General features: G+C 38.3%; 1 protein-coding gene across 3 annotated transcripts in view; it reads left to right on the top strand.

The window, feature by feature from the left end:
• VPS41 (VPS41 subunit of HOPS complex) overlaps positions 1-23284 on the top strand; it is a 208942-nt gene that overhangs the window by 109017 nt on the left and 76641 nt on the right. For all 3 annotated transcript variants that reach the window (XM_054564168.1, XM_054564169.1, XM_054564170.1), the window contains 3 exons: positions 5458-5577; positions 6702-6848; positions 12583-12649. In XM_054564168.1, the coding sequence (XP_054420143.1) occupies positions 5458-5577; positions 6702-6848; positions 12583-12649 (334 nt within the window). The remainder of the gene's footprint in view (positions 1-5457; positions 5578-6701; positions 6849-12582; positions 12650-23284) is intronic.

Raw genomic sequence — 23284 nt, 5'->3', positions numbered from 1 at the left:
CTTCTCCTTTCGGCAACCCCATGACTAATATTGGTGTGCTTGAAATCGTCCCAGAAGCTCCTTACTCTAGCCTCATTTTTTAAAATTCTTTTTCCTTCTTGCTTTAGTGATTGGGTATTTTTTACTTCCTTACATTCCAAATCATTGATTTGATTCTTGGCTTCATCTACTCTACTGTTAATTCCCTGTAAATTATTCTTTATTTCAGTTAGTGTGTCCATTTCTGATTGGTCCTTTTTTGTGCTGATGAGGTTCTCGCTAAGTTCCTTGAGCATCCTTATAACCAGTATTTTAAACTCTGCTGTAGTAGATTGCTTATCTCCATTTTGTTTAGTTATTTTGCTGGCGTTTTGTTCTATTCTTTCATGTTTCTTTGTCTCCTCATTTTGGCAGCCTCCCTGTGTTTGTTTCCATTTATCAGGTAGAGCTGCTATGTCTCCCAGGGTTGGTAGAATGGCCTAATGTAGTAGGTGTTCTCTAGTGTCTAGTGGCACAGCATCTCTGACCAGTCAAGGTGGGCACTCCAGTTGCCCCATGCCCCCATGTGGGTGTGGGCTGTGTACACCCTTCTTTTATAGTTGAGCCTTGATTGCTATTGCCATATCATTGGGAGGGATTTATCCCCAGGCTGATCAGGTGCAAGGACTGGCTGGGATCACCAACTATGGAAATCCGACCACCGTGGATGGAGTGTGCAGGTGCTGACCCCATGGAGCAGAACTCACCTTAGTGGAATTCTGGTGCCCACAGAGTCCACCCCTTGAGTGTATCGCTGTGGAGTTGGTTGGACGGTGATACTTGAGCACGGTCTGAATGTGTTGACTGGGTGCACTGACTCTGGGACCTCCCAGGAGGTACAGGCCAAGGTCAACTTCCACCTATGTTCTTCCCAGGGCCACTGGACATGAGCTGTAAAGCTCTCTGCTGGTGGCTGCTACTTTTGCTGGATTTGGAGGTGCCCCAGTGAGGCCATGCTGCAAACCTAGTGTGGTTGCTGCTAGTGCTGGGTCTGCAGCCACTTAGTAAGCGGTATGGGATGTGCTGCTTGGTTGAGAGATTTTAGGAAAATATGAAGCCTGAACCGAGACAGGCCATTAGTATGGAAAAGCCACTGGAAACAGCTTGGGTGGGCTTGAAAGTTGGGTGGGGCAGCTCAGGGAATCACCTGGGAGGACAGTTATGAGCCAAGCTGCTGGTGCCTTTCAAGCTGCTACCCCAGGGCTGGAGCTCAGATGGGAGTAAGGCCAGCTAAGTCTATGCATGGACCCTTTAAGAGGAACTGCCTGGGACTCCTATAGCCCTCCATCTCCCTCAGCTACAATTCCTGCTGACTTTTACAGCCAGAGGTTATGGGGACTTCTCTTCCTGGCACTGGAATCCTGGGCAGGAGGGCCTAGTGTGGGACTGGGACCTTTGCTCCTCCAGAAGGACCTACACAGCTGAGATAGCCCTCCTGATTTTTATCCACCACATGTGGGTGTGAGACCAGCTCGTTCTTTGTCTCCACCCCATGTACTAATATCAGGGTGGCCTCTTCCTTAATTCCCTAGTTGTAGGATTTCCATTCAGCCAGATTTCAGGCATTCTGAATGATGGTGGTTCTGCAGTTTAGTTGTAATTTTTTAAAAATATATTTTATTAATTATTCTGTTACAATTGTCCCATTTTTTCCTCCCCTTTATTCCCCTCTCCCCTGCATTGCCCCTTCCCCTAGCATTCCCCCCGATGCTTAGTTCATGTCCATGGGTCGTACATATAAGTGCTTTGGCTTCTCCATTTCCTATACTATTCTTAACCTCCCCTGCCTATTTCGTACCTACTATTTATGCTGCTTATTCCCTGTACATTATTCCCCATTCTCTCCCCTCTCCCTCCATCTGATCTCCATTTCTGTGATTCTGTTTCTGTTCTAGTTCTTCGCTTATTTTTTTTTTAGGTTCAGTTGTTGATAGTTGTGAGTTTATTGTCATTTTACTGTTCATAGTTTTTGATCTTCTTCTTAGATTAGTCCCGTTAACATTTCATATAATAAGGGCTTGGTAATGATGAACTCCTTTCACTTTACCTTATCTGGGAAGCACTTTATCTGCCCTTCCATTCTAAATGATAGCTTTGCTGGATAGAGTAATCTTGGATGTAGGGCCTTGCCTTTCATGACTTTGAATACATTTTTCCAGCCCCTTCTTGCCTGCAAGTTTTCTTTTGAGAAATCAGCTCACAGTCTTATGGGAACTCCTTTGTAGGTAAAGGTCTCCTTTTCCCTTGCTGCTTTTAAGCTTCTCTCCTTATCTTTAATCTTGGGTAATGTAATTATGATGTGCCTTGGTGTGTGCTTCCTTGGGTCCAACTTCCTTGGGACTTTCGGAGCTTCCTAGATCTCCTGGAAGTCCATTTCCTTGGCCAGATTGGGGATGTTCTCGTTCATGGTTTTTTCAAATAAGTGTTCAATTTCTTGCTTTTCCTCTTCTCCTTCTGGCACCCCTATGATTTGGATGTTGGAACGTTTCAAGTTGTCCCAGAGGTTCCTAAGCCTCTCCTCATTTTTTTGAATTCTTGGTTCTTCATTCTGTTCTGGTCAAATGTTTTTCTCTTCCTTCTGCTTCAAATTGTTGATGTAGTCCCGGTTTCCTTCCCTTTACTGTTGGTTCCCTGTATATTTTTCTTTATTTCACTTTGCGTAGCTTTCACTTTCTCCTCCATTCTGCAACCATACTCAGCCAATTCAGTGAGCATCATTACCAGTGTTTTGAACTGTGCATCTGATAGATTGGCTATCCATTGCTTAGTTCTATTTCTGGAACTTTTATCTGTTTTTTCTTTTGGGCCATATTTCTTTGTCTCAGGGCATCTGTTATGTTTGGAGAGGCAGAGCCTTCGGTATTTGCCAGGACGGGACAACCCTGGTCTCTGTGTTGTGACTCTGTGTGTCGGGGAGGGGTCTGCGAGGGAACAGTGCTGCTTGCTCAGTCACTTGCCCTGCTACCTGCAAGCTTTCAGTCACTTGCCCTGCTACCTGCAAGCAAATTGGGCCCTTCTAGTGCTGATTCCCAGGTGGCTGGGTTTCTGTACATTCTAGGACCCCGCAGGTCTCTCCAACAGACTCTCCTATGTGGCTGGGAGTTTCTCCCACCCTGCGACCCCCACAGATTTGAAAACCCCCAGAGGTTTTGAGGCTTTCTTTTCTAGCGCTGGAACCCTGGGTTGCGCTGTCTTGCTCCCTAGCTGTTGTTCCTCCCAGTTTATCTGCACTCAAATGTGGAACTGCCCAGTCTGCTAACCACCACCTCGCCCGTCCTGTCCTCCAGCCACTGCCTTGCCACGTGTCCTCTCTGCCCCGGCTGCCCCTTTCCGCCCCTCCTACCTGTCTAGATGAATGTTTCTTCTTTAGCTCCTTGGTTGTTGGGCTTATATACAGGTCGATTTTCTGGCAGTTTTGGTTATTTTTTGTTTTTAAATTTGTTGTTGTCCTCCTTTTGGTTATAAGAGGAGACAAAGTGTATCTACCTGTGCCTCCATCTTGACCAGATGTCGGTTTAGTTGTAATTTTGAAGTGGTTGTGGGAGGAGGCGAGTACTGCTTTTACTGCACCATTATCCTGCCCAGAAGAGGCAGGCTTTTTCTTATAGTGAGTTGAATCATGCCTTCACTGAGGTCTTACTTCTATCATTTCATAGAATTTTTAATTTAAAATTTGGGACATATTTAACTTTTCTAACAAAGGTGCAATTTGTAATTTGTTCCCTTTTAATACTGCATCAGTAATTTCCAGGTAGGAATTGGTGGGGGACAGGAACTTGATGGGGCGAGAGCTCCAGCGCGCTTTCATCCTGGCCACCCCACCGCCATTCGCTCCTCCCGGCAGGTGGTGATGGCGCACTTCCTGGGCCTGGCACAGAGTCACCCCCACCTGATCCAGACTACTGATGGAAGATGAATGTTTCAATCTTATCAATTCTTCGTGTTTAGTATAATTAATTTTAGCTACCTATCTTTAGTGGAGTGTGTAGTGGGAGCTGTATTCTCAGGCTTTCTCTTCCTTCCCCATATTTCAAACCTATCCTAGTACAAAATACTGAACACATTCAGGGACCTTCTTGGCTCTTGGGGAGAGGCTGAATCTCAGACAAAGAGCAGACCTAAGGATCTCTAACTGGAAGTAAGGAGACCTGGTGGTGATTTCTTACTTAGAACCTGGGGGGGTGGGGAAGGAAAGACAAGAAGTGCATTTAGAAGGTCCTTTGAGAGGATGTCCTGTCTCTCTGTAATGGAAAGACAGGACTCCATAAGTTCAGACTTTCACTTTCATTCCATAAGTGAAAGTCCTGCTTCCAGTCTCTACTGTGGACTTTGTGAGGCCACCTTTCTTTTCCAAGGATAATAGAGAACGTCAGTCATGGCCTTTAAAAGTGACCATACTCTGCTTATTTGTAAAGATGAACACTAATTTAATTTTAGGATTTTTTTTCTTTATTATGTCTTTTCTAACTATATGACCCTAACTATTGAGAAAGATATTTAAAAAAATGAAAGTAAAATACGAATTTTACTCTCCTCTAATGCCTATTGTCTCCCTTCTTTGTGGGTAGAAAGGGACACAGAATATACTAGGTAAACTGAAATTGACTCTGATGATAGGAATTTTAAAAATTCTGTTATGGAATCTGTCATCAGCATTTGCTTTTAAATGGTAAATGTTTTAGGATTACATGTGTGAAGTTGTATGTTATATATTGCATAAATGTCTTTTCTTAAAGTATTTAAATTGGGTATATCAAGAAAAATATTTTATTATATCCTTTAAAATGCATGAATCATTAGAATTACAGTTTTAGAGGTTTTGACCAGTTAATATTCAGTAATAAACTTACCCAGCAGATTTTATATTACAGATTCTTCCCATGAAAATAAAGACCCTAGCTACTCTGAACTTTTAAAAGAAGTTTAATACTAAAGCAAATTTATTTCTCTTATCACATGAATTATTGCTCAAATGTCATTGTTAAATTATTTTTCTTGGGTTAAATGAAAAACAGACAGCTTCCAACTATTGTGGTATAATCGCTAAATAATTTGTTACTTTCAGGGAAAAATTATGAAGTTTTGATTTCCCAGTTTACCAAATAAATTAATTCTTGGGCAATCATTTGAAGAACATTTTGTGATACAAATCTTTTAACTGACTGATGTGCGTTATTCTCCATGAATTTTGGTATTTTGGTGCCATCTTGTGGCTTGACTTTGTAGTAACTTCAACACTTACATTTTAAACAGTATCCTGAGCAGAATAGAATGTAGCGGAAATTCTTTCCAAAAACCAAATTGTGTAGTACTATCAGTCTGCATAACAATTTCTGAGAATAACTTGTTTGTCATTTAGTCAATGGCCAGGCAAAAATAGTGAGAAAGGAATCTAATACTTCTTTTCTTCTTTTCTGAAATTTTGTTTTTTGTTTCTAGTTGCTGCTGTTTGAACGCTCTTGGATGAGCAGGTGGAAGTCTTCTATTTTACATGAAGGGGAAGGGAACATAAGGAATGTGAAGTGGAGAGGCCATCTGATTGCTTGGGCCAATAATATGGTAAAAAGCATGTTTCCTTCTTCCTAATGCTTCTTCAGAACCAAAGGAGTGGGTCAAACTGAGGGCGGTAACAAAGGGAAAAGGTGCCACTTGCTGCAGTGGTCATTTCTAAAAAATACAAATGACAATTCACACCATACCTGGAAGGTTAAAGAAATTAGATTGCTCTTGGCTTTCATATTAGAGCAACTCCCAACATATTCTGTACTCTGTTTTAGAGGAAGAAACCCGGGGCATGGAGAATAGCCAAGAAAATGAAAAGGCATCTTAATAATCGAAAGGCTGCATTGGGAATGTGGTCTTGAAAATACCATCTGTCTATTAGCCAAGGGCAAGTAACAGTTGATATGAAACAAGTGCAGAATATTGCTGATTCCATTTTTATTCCCAGCATAATCACAAGCAAAATACAGGCCTGTCTTTTAAAAAGTGGATCATGACTTTTGGTGCCAGACTTAAAGCTTACTCAATAGGAGTTAGAGCTAATAGATAGTTTAAAAATTGTTTTTCCACCTGTCATATCCTTTGGAATTTCAAGGTATAATTTAGTAAATTAGTTCTATTCTCTTCTCCTGGAATCTACCTTGCTATTCAGGACTTTTTCTTACTTTTTTTGGGTCACAGTAAAGGTAAACAAACTTGTGGCCTCTTGGTTTATTTGTAGTTAGCAGCTTGCTTGATGTTTCCTTTTGAGCACTTTAAATGTCAGGTGTAGTTTTCTTTACATAGTAGATTTTCAATTTCAAAGTGTTTCTAAACAGCAAACTTCATTTTGTAGTGAGTGGAGTAATATATTAGAAATGCTACTTGTCTGTCATTTTAGAAATGCAGTTGTTGACATCTGTACATTTCACATATGTGTTGTGTTTGAACCACTAATGCTGTCCACTAATAAAATTGCTTTTGTCCAGAAAGAAGTATAGAGGCTTTCTTTTGTTTGGGGTTCTCACAGGTTTCTGTGGAGTAAGAGCATTTCCTTTGCATGGCTCCCAGCGGTGCTCAGTAACCACTGTCAGTATTTTGCAGTGCTGGTTATCAGTGGTGTGTAGCAGTGGCTGTTAATAAATTTTCATTTACTTTTCTTCTCCCAAGAAGAAGGTGCTTAATGCTGTTTTATTTTCCAGGGTGTGAAGATTTTTGACATTACCTCAAAGCAAAGAATCACCAATGTGCCCCGGGATGATATAAGTCTTCGCCCAGATATGTACCCCTGCAGCCTCTGTTGGAAGGACAATGTGACATTGATTATTGGCTGGGGGACTTCTGTCAAGGTGGTTTTGCTTGGTTTATAATAAGTCCATGTTGTTATAGATCTTTGAGGATGGTTCAAAGGAATAGGAGTTCTTGAGTGGCTTCTTGTAACCAGCATATTTTCACCTGAGTATTATTGTCATGTGATCATCGTTTAATGCTTGGTCCTTTCATAAGCATGTATTTTAAGACAGAATCTTTCTTTTCCATGCTGTGAAAAACAAACTGTGAACTTTTTTATGTTCACAAGGTGCTACTTTTTTAAAGTCTTTTTTTAAAATTTCCCATAACCCCTTTGGTCTTGGCTAGTTGTAGAAGATGTGAGTAGTTTTGTGGGTTCATCAGGTTTTCCTTTCTCTCTCGTTCTTTCCATTTCCCTTAGCTTGGACTCAGCTTCTTCATTAGAGCTAATGGCAGAAAAAGAAGGATAAAACTAAATCATCTTGCTTGCTTGGTAATAATATAAAGGAGTAGAGCCCTAGACTTATTGTCAATAAGATTTGGCACTACTTTGTGGCAAATAACTATCTGCCCTTTATGTGCCCATGTAAATGAAATTTAGCTATTCTGCAAAAGAGGCCCAAAGTTTATTCACATTTATTCATGAATAACAGTGCTTGTCTCATATTAAATACTTAAGAGCCAAAAGTTGTTTGTTTCCCTTTTAAGCTATATAGCTTAACCTAAACAAAATAAACTAAAAATTAGCTGAGGTAAAAGTGGTATGAGAAGGTATGCCAGCAGTAGTCCATTGGAAGAGCTCTGGCTTTAGAGTCAGATGGACCAGGGGTCAACTACATGTTCTCCATTCACTTCCTAGTGACCCTCTCTTGAGACTTAACCTCCTCATCTGCAACTTGGGAGTACTAGTTATTTTCACATGATAAGTTTTGAGGATGATTAAGTGAGAGAACGCATATAAAGACCTTAGCATAGAATCTGACATATTGTGCATAATAAATATTAGCTGTCCTTATTGTATCATAAAATTCTATAGAAGTCATGAAAGAGACATCGCTGTTTAAAATTTACTCTTCCCTGGAAAAGGGAAGCATAAAAATGATTAATGCCATGCTTCTTATTACCAAAACAAAAGCATAATTTACTTGAGGTTAGGTACCTCCCATCTCTTACATTGGTAGGATTTAAGTTCTCTTTCTTAACTGAACATACCTGAATTGTTTTCATATGTTAAGTGAACATAGCCAGATTCATATTAATAACAGGAAGGAAGTTGTGTCCAGAGCCTTGGATAGTAGAAATGATTCTCCAGTCTCCCTATCCCATACGTGTCATTATTCACCAAAAAACTTACATTGTTGATTTTTTTCAAGTTATTTAAATGGACCAAGTGGCGTTTTTTGTTTGTTTTAAACTTGTGACTTTTCTTTTCTTTTGGTGAAAAACAAAGACAGTTAACCTGTAGGGAAACATAAGAAGTTCACTGATTTCTACAAGAAATGCTTTTTGTATTAGGCTGAATAATGACCCCAAAAAAGAGCAAGTGCAAATTCCTGCAACCTGTAAACATTTTTTTAAATAGCAAAAGACTATGGCAAAAGATGTGATTAATTAAGGATATTGAGATGGGAATATTATCCTGTATTAACTGGATAATATTAAAGTGGTATGAGAAGGTATGCCAGCAGTAGTCCATTGGAAGAGCCCTGGCTTTAGAGTCAGACGGACCATGGGTGGGTCCTAAATGCAATCACATGTGTCCTTAAAGAGGGAGTGCTACCACCAAAGGGGGGAAGGCAGTGTGACCATGGAGGCAGAGATCAGAGTGGAGTGATGCGTCCAAGAAGTGCTGGCAGCCCTCAGCAGCTAGAGGAAGCAAGGATTCTAGATTCTTCTCTAGAGCCTCCGGAGGGAGTGCAACTCTACTAACACCTAGATTTTTGGCCCAGTGAAACCGATCTGACTTCTTGCTTACAGAACTGTGAAAGAATTAATTTCTGTTATTTTAAACCACCAAGTTTGTGGTAATTTGTTACCACAAACAGCAGCCATGGGAAACTAATGCATTTTGTGCTTAAATGACAATCCAACTCATGATTTTTCATGTCAAATATTTCACTTTATTGGAGATTCCTCTTCTTCAGACTCAACTATGAATATGTTGAGTACTTCTCAGTGGAGAATCTTACTGCCTTCTGTTGAAGGAAGGGAAGATAGGACATAATCTTTCTCTCAGAGAGAGCAATCTTATTGGTGAGAAACAACTACCACAGTGTACTAAAGTGTGTAATTACAGCTAACCATTTCTTTCTTTCTTTCATTCATTCATTCACATAACACTGGGCAATGTTCTGGTGTGGCAGATACATAAATAAATAAACGAGTGAATTCCCTCCCTGGGCAAATTTATGTTCATTCTAGTGAGGAGAACTGGACAAGTAAGTCAACATGCCATGTTGGTGGTGAATATCAAGGGCAGTAATTAAGCACAAAAATGGGGAAAGGGATCAGAGGTGGGTGTCATTTAATTTATGGTGATTCAGGGAAGACATCCCTCCTAACTCATGTGTCATCCAGGCAGAGATCTTGAGGGAGGAAGCCCTGTAGCTGTAGCTGTAGCTGTGGGGGAGGAGCTCAGCACAGGGAGCAGCCTGAAGGGTGGAATCCTCATGGCAAGAGTTTGATGACTGTTTCTTTATGGAACATAAGGAGAGCATCATCACCAGAGGGGGTGGAACAGGTGTGGAGGAGAGGAATAGAAGGTGACAGTAGAGAGAGAGACGTATGTGGGTGTGTTGTCGTGGAGGAGATCGTGTAGGGGATCAGAGTGAGCTGGGAAGGCAGGAGAGGGTTTGAGCACAGGAATTAGTTAAATGATCCAACTTGGATTTTAAAAGGTTCACTCTGGCTGCAGTGTGGACGTACACAGACAAGGTTCAGGGAAGAGAGGAGACTGGTTAGGAGGCTACTCCTGTCACCTCAGTAGAACATGGTGTCCTGGATCAGCTGATGAAACAGTCAAGGGATGACTGGATTCCGAATATGTACTGAGGGTAGACCCCACAATATTTGTTAATGGTTAGATATAGCATGTAAGAAAAAGAACTAATGGTTCTTTGTTTTACCTGAGGAACTAGAAGATGAAACTACCTTTTACTGAAAGGGGAAAGACTTCTAATGAAGAATGCTTAGAGGGGAAACATCAGGAGTTGTTTTTGTATGTTTCCACTTGAGATGCCTATTAGACTTGTAAGTGGAGAACTGAAGGAGAAACTTGGATGAAGCAAATTAGGTTTGTGGGCAAGAAACTACCTGTCAAGGTGAAAAGGGCTCTTGAAATCATTGATCTGCTCTTATGCAGGACATGAGCGTAGGGTAGCACTTTGCAACTCACCCACCTAAACCTGCTGCCGCTTATGTATGAGACGTGCTGGGATAAGAGCTCAGGCCACAGAACTGAGGAGAGTAGAATAGAGAGCCATAGCCTTGTTGCCAGTGGTGCCATTTGTCCTTGTTTTCAGAGAGGTTGTAGCATGGCCATGGAGACACAGTTAGCCTCGCCTAAGTTCACTTCTTCCAGACAGCTTTTCTCCCCAGCCAGCAGATGCCCTGCTCTGCACTTCTGCACTTCCCCATTGCACTTGAGGAAAGTGCCTTGCTTAATTGTGTATCTCCCCTACTGTACCATAATCTTCCTAAGAGCTATGTCTGTTTTACAAAGCCCTTAATTTAGGAATGGTGTCTAGAGTTGCTCAGAAGCTTTAGTTAACATCACACACACACACACATGGGGGTGGGCAAAAGTAGGTGTACAGTTGCATTGTTACATTCTTTTGAGTTAATGAGACTTATAATAATCATACCCTGCGTGTCTTTTTGCATACGGATAACATATATAGATATGTATATAGACACACACACAAATACAGAGACACACATATACTCATACTTTATATAATTATATTTCAAACCCTTTTAAACATCCTTGTGTACTTTTATTAGTACATTAAACGAGTTGTTCATTTGGCTTTCTGGAGAGGAGTGAATAACATAAAATCAAAAGTCAAGAAAAAGGAAATTGTGAACATTGGGGAAGTAAAGAAGAAATTGTCAGAGATGGACAGGAGACAAATGATAAAAACAATCAAGGGAGAAAATAGCTGGTCACTTCTAAGCAAATGCTTATGCTTCCACAGTCATAGGTTTGAGTCCTGTGTTAGAAAAAGTGATGGCTCTCACATAGTCACTCTTTTGCTGAACAGCAGTTTGGATGTGTGTGTTAAACAAACCAAAGAAAGCCTTGTTCATACCCATTGATCTATCAGTTCTACTTGTAGGAATTTATCCTAAGGAATCAAAAGTCCAAAAGTTTTATATCCAACTATGTTGATTGTACTATTGCTTGCATCAGAGATAGATAGAAACAAAAACTTATGTCTAAAATTGGACTGATTAAGTAAATTGTAGGACACTCATATAATGAAATGCTGCTATAAAGACATTAAAGAATTGTCAAAGGATAGTTAAAAAATATATTAAATTTTTTTATTAAATTGTCAGGCTTATAACATTTTTTTTTTAAAAAAGGGTTAATGGTGTTCACTTTGTGATGAGACAATGAATAGTATTTGTTTTTTTCCTTCTGGGATTTTCTACATTTTAGAATTTTCTATATTGTAACTATACTTAGGGTAGCACTATAAAATAACACAATAAATGCTATCTAAAAGAAAAAGGAAAAAAACCTGATCATTTACAAAAGTGAATATAATCAGTATTCAACTTTAGATTGTTTTTACCTCCATGGCTAAACCTAAAAAATTTTGGTTTCTTATTTACTTTAGAAAATGGAGCAAAGAAAATAGAAAATATATGTAGTTTTATTACCCTAAAACAACCATGTGTTGTGTGTGTGTGATGAATACACACATATATATATCCAAACTGTATACATATAATTTAAAATAGGGATTGGCAGACTTTATAAAGGGCTAGCATTAAATATTTTAGATTTTATGGGCTACATTCTGTTTCTGCGGAGTATTACCTCCCCCCTTCACTTGTCCCTCTGTCCCTCCCTCTTCCCAGTCCTCCCTTCCTTCCTTCCTTCCTTCCCTCCTTCCTTCCTAACTTCCGAACTTCCGAACTTCCTAACTTCCTTCCTTCCTAACTTCCTTCTCTTGTTTCTTCCTTCCTTCCAGGCCCTTAAAAGTGTAAAAACTATTCTTAGCTTGCAGACCTTAAAAATACAGGCCTGGGCCAGGCTGTAGTTTACCCACACATGATTTAAATTATGTAGCACATTGATTTTAATATGCTTAAAAGAAAAACAGCATGTGCCACTTGTGCAAAGTATTATTTAGCAACAGTAAAATAAATTACTAATATGTAATTAGGAACACAAGGCCTAGTATGAATGCTGCCCAGATTAGCTATTGGGCATTTTGGATATGTACTTCTGCCAGGACTTTATTTGTATGATGATAGAAGGAGCCCTTAAGTAGAGTTGCAGAGAATGGATCATTGGAAACATGTTAAAACTATATGATAGTGTCTTTTCTTTCTTTGCCTTTGAATAAACTTTATCAAAGAATAATTTTGAAGAATATAAGTAACAATTGCAGTATTTATGTTGTCAGAATTAATTTTTGTCATTTAAGCCAATGGGTAGATTGTCTGCTCTCCATCTTCAGTGCTACATTGCTAAATTAATGAAATTAGCATATATAGAATGAAATGTTATTAAGAGTTTTTCATCAAATGAATGAAATGACCTGTAAATTTATTTTCTAGATATGCTCAGTGAAGGAACGGCATGCCAGTGAAATGAGGGACTTGCCAAGTCGATATGTTGAAATAGGTATGCCTTCCATAAATATAAAATATCAAAGGAGAATCCATTTTGTTATGGGGAAACCTAACACTGTGTTTTTCAGGCCTTATTACTTGGAACCTTGATGAAGTAGGTCAAGAAGCTTCTAAGTTTTGAAACTTCTTTATGGAGACCCTTTTTTCTAACTGTCTGTCTAATTTTTATGCAATAATTTTGTAGTTGGCTTTGAAGTTGAGTAACTATTGGTTTGGGTTTTGGTTCTGTTTACCACCTGGATTTTGGACAAATTTCTTCCTGCCTCAATATTCTAATCTCTAAAATGTAGACAAGAATAGAAAAGAATACCTGTCTCACATATTGTTTGTAAGAATTCCAAAAGTTAATGCATGCACAGCTCATAGCACAGTACTGACATCTGGTCCTGTCAACATATGTCTTCTGAATATTAATTTTCATCATTACCAGTGTGCTCTATACTGACATAATCTTTTTTCTGGATCACTGCAGCAGTCTACAAACTTTCCCTGTGAATTACTATAATCTAGTCTCCCTAAGGGCATCCAAGATACAAATCAGATCATGTCGCCACTCTTCATTCTATTCCTGTTGTTCTTGGGATAAAAAGGAGACTCTTGAACATGACCACAGGGATCTGTGTCAGCCCTCGCGCATCAGCCAAGCTTCTCCTTGGTCTCTGCTGCAGCCACATTGGTCTTTCACGTTTCCATGCTCCTTTGTCCCCTCTGTCTAGAATGCTCTCCTTGCCTCTTTATTTTATTGACTCATAATCATCCTTAATCACACCTCAGTTCAAGTATTGCTTTCCTGGGAAAGCCCCCTGGACCTCCCTAACTCGGTCCCATCCTCCCATTATGGGCATGTAGGACCCTCTTCTTTGTAGCACTTGTTTCAGTTGCAGTGATTGTATGATTATTCACTGCATTTTTGTCTTTTCCACAAAACTATAGCCTCTTTCAGAGTACACATTTGGTTTATTTTTTCTTAGTGCTTGTATCTTAGGGACCTGGCACAATGCCTGACACATAGTAAGTGCTAAATAATATTGTGTTCAATGAATCAGTGACTCTGGGAGAGAACTGTTCAGGAGAAGTATACCAAGGATGACATACCATTTACTTCTACAACTTAGTTTTATAACATAATGCAAAAGTTCCTCAGATAGAAAGGATGAAAACTGGCTGACTTTTGTCAATTGAACAGGTATAGTAAAAGCTATTTTTATATTATTTAGAACTGAGAACAATAGGAGACAGTTATGTGGTAAGAAAAGTTTTGCTGTCTTACAAGTCAGCTGAAAATTTTATTGACCCATTTGGATGATGAATAGGGAATATAAATTTGATGGGTCATTATAACAAAATGAAGCTGAGATAAATAATTTGCACATTACTCTATTTCTAAAACCGAGAAAGACATATATTACCCACATCGCTAATATGGTTATTGCATTTAAGTCTGGGATATTTTGTACTTGAAGTCAGATGTTGGTTGTAGGGTTTTAATAACTTTTTACTTTAGAAGGATAAATAAATACACAAATACATAGTTCAGATTGCTCACAGTATAGATGGACTAGGTATTGCCATAATGTAATGGTACTGAGAAAAATAAGAATAAAATAATAGAGAAAACTGATAACAGTAAGATAAATATAACTATTTTATTATCTCTATCTTCTTTCCTGCTATCCTCTTGCCTACCAGAAAACAAACAAAAGGAGGTTAGAGGGTGGAGGGACTGAGCAAAAAGGAAAAAGGACTCATGGACATGGACAACAGTGCGGTGATTGTTATGGGGAGGGGGTTTTAAGGGGACTAAATGGTAATGGGAAAAAAATACAATAAAGATTAAAATTTAAAAAAAAAGTTTAGCATCTCAATACAAAGTGTCCTCAGAGATAAGTTAGAGTATTTTAAATACAGATGTTTAAAAAAAAGGCAAGGCCTCTTGGAGTATTTTTGCTGTTTTTGTTCTGTTTGTTCATTTATTTTGTGGGCATAAAAGTGTTGTTGATATCTCATTAGTTGATGTTCATTGCTCACATAGTAGGTATGGGGTATTGTGCTATACGCCTTACCCGCATTAGTTCACTCTCACAGCAGCTCTTTGAAGGGCAGGTGGTGTGCTTCTCATTGTATAGATGAAAAAAAATGGGGCCTGGGGACATAAATAACTTGACCAATGTTTTACTATTATGGTGTTAAAATGGGTAGACTCTTCTTGATAGGGTTACTTTACCTTCCCAAGCCAGAAAAACCTGGAGGTAATAATACCTACCTTTATAGATGGTTGTGAGAATTAGACATGACATAAATAACATCTGTCACACGGTGCTTGGCAGACAGTAGGTGCTCACTGAATCATGGTCGTTATTATCACCATGCAAACTTCCATCCCAGCTTTGTGACTGCTAATAGCTGGCCCAGTAGTGGCCCTGGAGCCCTGGGATCATGTTATTAGAGTGTAGTTCATCTGTACTACAATTTATGTGAAATACACTGTGCTTGAGTACTAACAATATCCCATTACTGACATTTTACTACTATGGTTAGTAGTTAAGTACCGTTTTTTTCCCCTCTTCAGAGCAAACCTTTAATAATATAAACCATTTCCACAGCAGGAGGCAGAGTGTTTTAGGTAAGAGTCCTTGACTAGGACAAAGGCAAAGAGAAATATTAGGAGGTCTGGATTACAATTTGCTTTAGCCCTGAACAGTATGATCTACTGTTCTTTAGGAAATGAGGTGAAAACAGCATTGAGATTAAATAAGCATCTGTGGCTATACATTTCTTAGAAGCCAGATATTTATAACTCTTCCTTGTAAGTCAGAATCTCTAAAACAAAAGTTACTCCTCTCAAGATATTAATTTATTTGAGTAAATGAAAATAGTAGTGAAGATAAGATTACTGTTTAGTCACCAGCCCATGAAGATACTCTATACATAAGGCCTTTTTTATGTCATTTCTTCTTTCAGATTACATTGCTAAAAGTAGGTTGTAGTTCATGCCTGCCCTAGGTTTTAACTTGGATCTCCTGTGTTCTCATAGGATTGTGTAATCCTCTGGCACTTCTCACCAAAGTTTTGCATGGTCCTTATGGAATAGTAGTTGGAGAGCTGATATTATGTTGTTGGGAAATGAAGCCAATATTTGTATGTCATTTTCTGGGTGTCTACTTCCAGCGGCTGAGACTTGATGACTTACATGCTGAGAATTAATACTTGACTTTCTAGTCTTGATTTCATATGGAAATTTGTTTCAAAAAATAATAATAAAAAGAAAAATTATATGGGAATCTATGTATAAAATGACAAAGAATTCAGGAAGAAAAGAGAAGACAAGATGGGACATCTTTTTCACTTTAATTAAATGATGTCAGTTGATCTGCCCATGACTCTTATAATTTAGCATATCATTGGGTCTTCAACCTCTTGGTAGGAAAACAATGACCTAGACACAGGTGCTCCGTGTGTGATGGTGGAGAACTGTGAAATCAATGTCTTTCTTAGCTCTAGTGTGTCCCTCCATCCACCTGTTACTCTTCTGACCCAGACATGCGGATTCTAGCAGTGGGGCAGTTCTCACGTTCATGACATGGTCCATCTGGTAGCCTCCGTCTCATCAGGAGTCAGGACAGCTCTGGTATAGTTCAAGGTGTTTTGCTTAAGGATCTAGCTATGTATGGTTTTCTGTTCTGTTCTAATTCAGTTCAACTGTCTGTAGTCTGTTCATTTTCCTGTTCTGCATTGAATTTTTTCCTCATTTTATTATGAAATATTTAAAACATATGAAAAGGTAAAGAATTTTACAGTGAGCACCTATATACTCCTAGATTCTGCACTTAAGATTTTACTACACTTGCATTATTTAGTTTTATTGAATGTATTAGGGTGACATTGGTTCACAAAATCATACACATTTCAAGTGTACAACTCAATAAAATACCACCTGCACACTAAATCATGTGCCCGTCGCCCCAAGCAAAGCCTCTTTCCATCCCCATTTTTTTCCCCATTGCCCACATCCACCTACTCCCACCTCCCTTTCCCTCTGGCTATCGTCACACTGCTGTCTGTGTCTATGTGTTATGTATATATGTTTTTTTTTACATGTCTTTTCTCTATCCATTCCTCCTCAAAGTAAGAACTCTTTCCTACTCAGTGCTGGAGGCTAAAATGCTTGTTGTTGTTAGTGGAATTAATAATTTTTTTCTGTAAGTAGTGGTAAAAAATCTGAAGCACCTCAAGTAACAAATATATTTTATCCCTTTTAAAAGAACAACCACTAGGCAAATGCTAAATGCATTACAAACAATTTCATTTAATCTTCACAATGACCTCAGTAGGGAGAGGCTCTTACCCCATTTTATTGGTGAAGAAGCTGAGGTTTAGAAGGGTTCAGTGACTCGCTCAAGAAGATTACATTCATAAGCAAAGAAGGCAACATTTGAACTCAGATAAGCTAGTTTCTCATCCCTTGCTCATAATCTCTGGGCCACACATTCTTCCCATGCATTCCCTCTACCTAACCCCTGGGTCTTGTTGGCAGCCAGATAAGAAACAGAGGCTTACTCTGGGCATTTAAATAAAACCATAGGAAAGAAGTTCTCCAGAATTCAGAGATCCCTTTTAATATATCAGTGATGTCTGCTCACCCCTTTTTCAAACAACCAAGTGAAGTGGAAGTGCAGTAGATTTGTTCTTTTATTTCAGTTCAGATGTATCTCATGTGGAAAAATAGCAAATATACTTCCTGTTGTTTTATCTTGGGATTGACAGCCCTTCCTTGTTTTTCCTTCAGATGGTTAAGGACTAAACATAAGGTGCCTTGGGTGGCTGTCAAGTTTGTTTCTAAGGAAAGGGAGCCAAATCCAAACTGTGATGTAATTCTTCCAATTTCTTGATAAAGAAGAAGAGCTCTTGTTTGCCCTTTTTTTAGTGTTTGATAACTATAGTTGATGAATCAAGGTAGTTTGGAGGTTTTATTGGTCTCTAAAATTATTTTTAAATTTTTTTTATTGTGGTAAGAACGCTTAGCATGTGATCTTCCTCTTAATGAATTTTTGAGTGTCCAATACAGTATTTTTAACCATAGGTGCAAGCCAATCTCTGGAGATTGGTACAACTGAAACTGTATGCCCATTGATTACCAACTCCGCATTTTCCCTCCCACCAGCCCTTGGCAACCACCATTCCACATTTTGATTCTGTGAATTTCACTGTTTTTAAATACCTTATATAAGTGGAATTAGGCAATATTTGTCTTTCTGTGACTGCTTTATGTCGCTCAGCATAATGTTGTCAAGGTTCATCTATATTGTTGCATATTGCAATATTTTCTTTTTTAAGTTTAAATAATATTTCATTGTATGTATATGCCACATTTTCTTTATTCATTCCTTTGTGAATAGTGCTGCAATAAACATGGGAATGCCAATATCTCTTCGAGACCCTAATTTCAATTCTTTGGATATGCACCCAGACCACATATATAGTTCTATTTTCAATTATTTTTTGTGGAACTTCCACACTCTTTTCATTGCAGCTGCACCGTCTTGCATTCCCAACAGTGAACAGGATTCCCAACTTCTTTATATCCTCACCAACACTTGTCTTTTCTTTTTTTTTTAATAACTAATTAATAAAATATAATTGTCTGGTCTGAACCTTTTGACCCAGCAGGTCATAGATCATTACCTTTTCTGATGTCTAAGCAGTGTTTTGTAGGCTACTCACTAAGTTCACTCCTCCTCAGTGCCGCTTCATGAGTGCTGAAGGTTAGTAAAGATGATAATCACATCAGCTTAATTTTGTCATCTAGCACAGAAGCATGTGATGAATGTTGATACAACTTTATCCTTTAACACGGAAGTGTGCTGAATGTTAATTAGAAAAGATGAAATTAAATCACAGACTAAACTTTTTTTTTAAAGATTTTATTTTATTTATTAAAGGGGAAGGGAAGGGAAAAGGGAGAGAAACATCAATGTGTGGTTGCCTCTCGCGTGTCTCCTACTGGGCACCTTGTCCACAACCCAGGCATGTGCCCTGACTGGGAATCAAACCAGACACCCCTTGGTTCACAGGCCAGCACTCACTCCACTGAGCCACACCAGCCAGAACCTAAACTTGTTTTAAATAGTTTGGACTTGTGTGTAGTATTGCCTCCTGAGCTGAATATTTTTGTTTTGTCCATTAGTCATTATCTTCTCTTTCACTCCCAAATATTAGGTCTTCTCCATAACTTGCTGATATAAAGCACTGTGAAGTCACTTTTACTTAAGTGCATCTGCTTCATAGCACAGTATTGAAGATGTTGGAATGTTGTGATTTCCAAATGTATTTTCTTAAGTCAGTGGTCATGCTGACAGTGTTCCAACTTACTGAAAAGTGTGTGGATGTTATATCATGAAAGGGTCTCAGTATTTTTTCATAAATGAGTATAAGATGATAAAGGAAATTGTTGTTATTTATAGATTGCTTGACATATCCTTTTCATTTGCTCTTTAAAAATTATAGAAGCTAAAATTTATAGTGTATCACTTTATTTTGCATCAGTAAGATGACAAATCCTTCTGGGCCACATTTAGCTAGTGGTCCTTTTGGAACCAGCAAAGGGAAAATGGGCCAAAAATTAAAAAGTAGTAAAAGTTCTGTGTGTTGTGCTTTTGCTCTTGTCACAGCACAGCAAATTCAAGAGAGGGCGTGGGGTCCCGTGGCTGCATGCATGCAACTTTACAAGAGGGTTTTCAAGACCTTACCTACCTTTTTCCTAACTGCAGTGCACTTCTAACCTGAGCATCTCTATGTTTTGATATGTTTTCAAGTGTGACTTATAACTTGGGAAAGTAAGACTTCAAACTCCTACTTCTGCTACATTCTACTTAAGTGATTTTATTCAAGCTACTTAACCTCGCTGAGCATCAGTGCCCTCTAAGATAAACGTAGGGTTGTTATGGTTAAAATAGATAATGTCAATAAAATATTTAATATATTGCCTCTCAGCATAATATTTATTAAGTGAGAGTTATTATTAAGTTATTATTAATATTACCGCTATATTTACTCAGTAAAAAAAAAAGTGTTTTTGTTTAACAATCAGAAAATTAAACTATTATGTTTCAATAAAATCAGTTGAAAGAGAATTGGGGGGAAGATATGGATAAGCCTTTACTAATTATTCTGAAGAGATTCATACGTTTCACAATTGTATTTCACACTGATACATCTTTAAGCCACAGAGATATACATATATCTATAATAGAGGTACAAGTAATAATCAAGAATATTGACTTAAATATCTCTTATAGGTTTGAATATACTGATGTTAAATGAGATAATCTTGTTGTAAATTATTGGAGGATGGTCTTTTTCTTTAGACCTAAAAAAAATTTGATTTTTACCGTTCCTGTTCTGTCATACATTAATTTTTAAAATCTTTTTTAAATGAAATTTTTCATGAAACTTTTTATAATGAATATTTAATGAAATGTTGTCTCTTATGATATAAATAGCATTCCCACCCTTACGGGGTGTATGGTCATGATTATGGCCACTGTTTCCACTACCCCACACCCTCTGCCCCCCGACCTCAGAAATAAAATTTCCTGCTTTGTACTGTTTCTTGATTTACACCTATTTCCATGTGGTGTTTCAGTTATTTCTTTAGCTTCTAGACTCAATCTCTTTTAATTTAGAGAAAGGGTCTTCATCATCTTGATGCTTCTGGAAGAGTATCTTATGACTAATTGGTACTCAGTGATTCTTTAAGCTTTTCATAATCTTTAGAGATATAAGAGTCAAAGTACAAGCAAGGTCTTGTTACTTTTTATTTCAGTCACATGGCAGTCATTCTGGCACTGATAGCACATGCACTCTTGAGGGCCCAGCAGTATTTATGTGTTTGCCATTCCAAAGTTGACTCTACCATGGCTAATATAAAGGCGACATATAAAACTGATCTATTAAAATATTTTGCTTGGAGGATTCTAGAAGATGATGGCAGTGGCAGCATAATTTGTCAGGCTGCCCAAGTCCTCACGTAAAAATGGAACAACTGGATCCCACGGCCAAATACCCATAGACAGTATATACAACAAAACTGAGTGACAGGATAGCGCTAAGAACCCCAAGATTCAAGTGGATGGGAAAAATCACCAACTGCCACAAGACCCATTGTGGTATCAGCATCTGTTTAAGAAAAAAGCAGAGTGGAGCAAGGGCCATCTAGTGGACTTAAGCGAGGACAACTTCCGGAACAACTGGCCCATTTTTCCTGGGAAAGACCATAGGCTGCTCTGAGAAGGGTGGGTGCAGGGTTGCAGTTAGGTGGAGAGGTTTGGGCAGCCCAGAAGCTCCTGTGAACTTTCACACTTGACAACCAGCACTTCCTGCCAGGGCCAGGAAAGTACCAAGGTCAATTCCCATACTAAGGTTTAAGAAAAACTGAATATGGAGTAGAATAACATTGTTGACAATGGGAGCACACCAAAAAGAAATACCCACAAAATAGATCACAACTGAAATTTACTAGTCAGAACATGGTGTAAGACATTTTTAAGAAGTGACATAAGGCATGAAAGAATAACAAAAATCAGAATTTAATAATCTCAAGTGAGGTGACAAATCAGAAAATATTTATAAAGAAAAAATCATTTCAGCAATGAAGATTAAACTAGAGGGAACATGAGCATAGACACAAAGACAATGCTGTGTAATAGAAGAAAAAATTAAATAAAACAAATAAAGGGGAAAAAGATTTATAATTAAGTGAAAAATACTGAAGACAGGCAGACCTGATTCAACCTAAAAATAAAAGTCCCTCACCCTGGCTGGTGTGGCTCAGTGGATTGAGTGCTGGCCTGGGAACCAAAGGGTCGCTGCTTTCAATTCCCAGTTGAGGCACATGCCTGGGTTGTGGACCAGGTTCCCCGTATTGGGTGTGTGAGAAGCAACCACACATTGATGTTTCTCTCTCTCTTTTTCTCCCTCATTTCCCTTCTTTCTAAAAATAAATATAATCTTTTTTAAAAAGAATAGTATTTTTTTTAAAAAAAGAGTCCCTCACAATGAGAGAATACCAAAAATAGTATATCAAGAACAATTTTCTGAAACTACAAACAAACAAAGCTTAGATTCATATAAATTAAAATATTACAGCATGTACCTGAAAATAGTGACCTGTCAAGATCTTTGTGCGTTAGCCCAGGCTGGTGTGGCTCAGTGGGTTGAGTGCTGGCCTGTGAACCGAAAGGTCACTGGTTTGATTCCCAGTCAGGGCACATGCCTGGGTTATAGGCCAGGTCCCCAGCTGGGGGCATGTGGAGGGCATGTGGCATGTGAGGGGCAGCCAACTGATGTTTCTCTCCCTCTCTTCTCTCTCCATTCCCCTCTCTCTAAATACATAAATATGTATTTATAATATATAAGTATTTATAAACATATATAAATACTTATAAATATATGTATATTTGAGTTAAACTCTTGGACTTTAAAGACAAAGTTTTTTGGGCATCTATACCTGTGCTGTTCAGTAAGGTAACCACTAGCCACTTGAGACTATTAATTAAGTGCTTGGAATGTGGCAAGTGCAAATTCAAATGTGCTGCATATAGGATTTCAAAGATGTAGCATGAAAGTAAAAAATTACCTCATTATATGTTTAAATGTTAAAATGATAATATTTGGATATGTTGCGTTGAGTAAAATATATGTGTAAAATTTCACCCTTTTTACTCTTAATGTGGCTGCAGGAAAATTTAAAATTGCCTGTGTAAGTTGTGTTTTTGGTTTGCCTAATATTTTGTTGGACAGCACTGATTCGGAATTCTAGCTTTCCTTTTGGATCAAGGCTGAGTCCAGAATAGTCCTTTTTCTGGATACAAAGAATCTCCCTGGATAGAGTTCTCATGTGATTTTGAAACTTTCTCTCTTAATCCAGTTAGAATCTGTTTTCTTTCCCATGAATTATTTCTTCTAGCATGTCTAAGAATGCTTTGTCCTCCAGAAGGAGCCAGAGCTCAGCAATCTTTTCATCTGTTTCAAGGTGAGGAAGGCTGTGCTCCACGTATAACGGGTGCCTTGCCTACGTCCATAGCAATCTAAGTGAACACAGTGCACTCCCTGCTGGGCTCTAGAGCCATTGTCTCATTTTCTAGATCTTGATCTGATACAGAACTACTGTTTCTTTGTGGTGTCCTCTAGAAATTCTGCATTTTTCTCTCCTTTTTCCTCTTCCTCCAGCTTTTGCTTTTTTGTTTTAGTGCTCTGCAGCAGAATTTGTCTATTTTCTTTGTGATTTATCATTTCCAGATAATTAAAGGGAACTTCTGTACTGTTCTGTAAGCCATCTGTATTCAAACTGGTTTTCATTCAAGAAAGAAGAATAATTTTTATTAAAATTATTTAAATCATTATGTGGGGAAAATAAAATTTCAGGGAAAATAAAATGAAGCTTCTATTGGCCTGTTGAAAATTTGCAACAGAAAGTCAGTAATTACTTGAAGATATTTTAGAGAGTCAGTTAATAAACTTTTACATAATTTATGTATGTTCTTCAGAAGAATAAATATTAGCTTTCAACCATTCTTTCTCTAAATCTGTTCAGTAGGAAGAATAATTTCATGTTCATTGTAACACCACT

The sequence above is a fragment of the Pteronotus mesoamericanus genome, unplaced genomic scaffold, assembly GCF_021234165.1.
Source record: "Pteronotus mesoamericanus isolate MK-2021 breed Mesoamerican mustached bat unplaced genomic scaffold, CSHL_Meso_final scaffold_85, whole genome shotgun sequence".
Taxonomy (NCBI): domain Eukaryota; kingdom Metazoa; phylum Chordata; class Mammalia; order Chiroptera; family Mormoopidae; genus Pteronotus; species Pteronotus mesoamericanus.
This window is presented reverse-complemented; position numbering and strand designations above follow the sequence as displayed.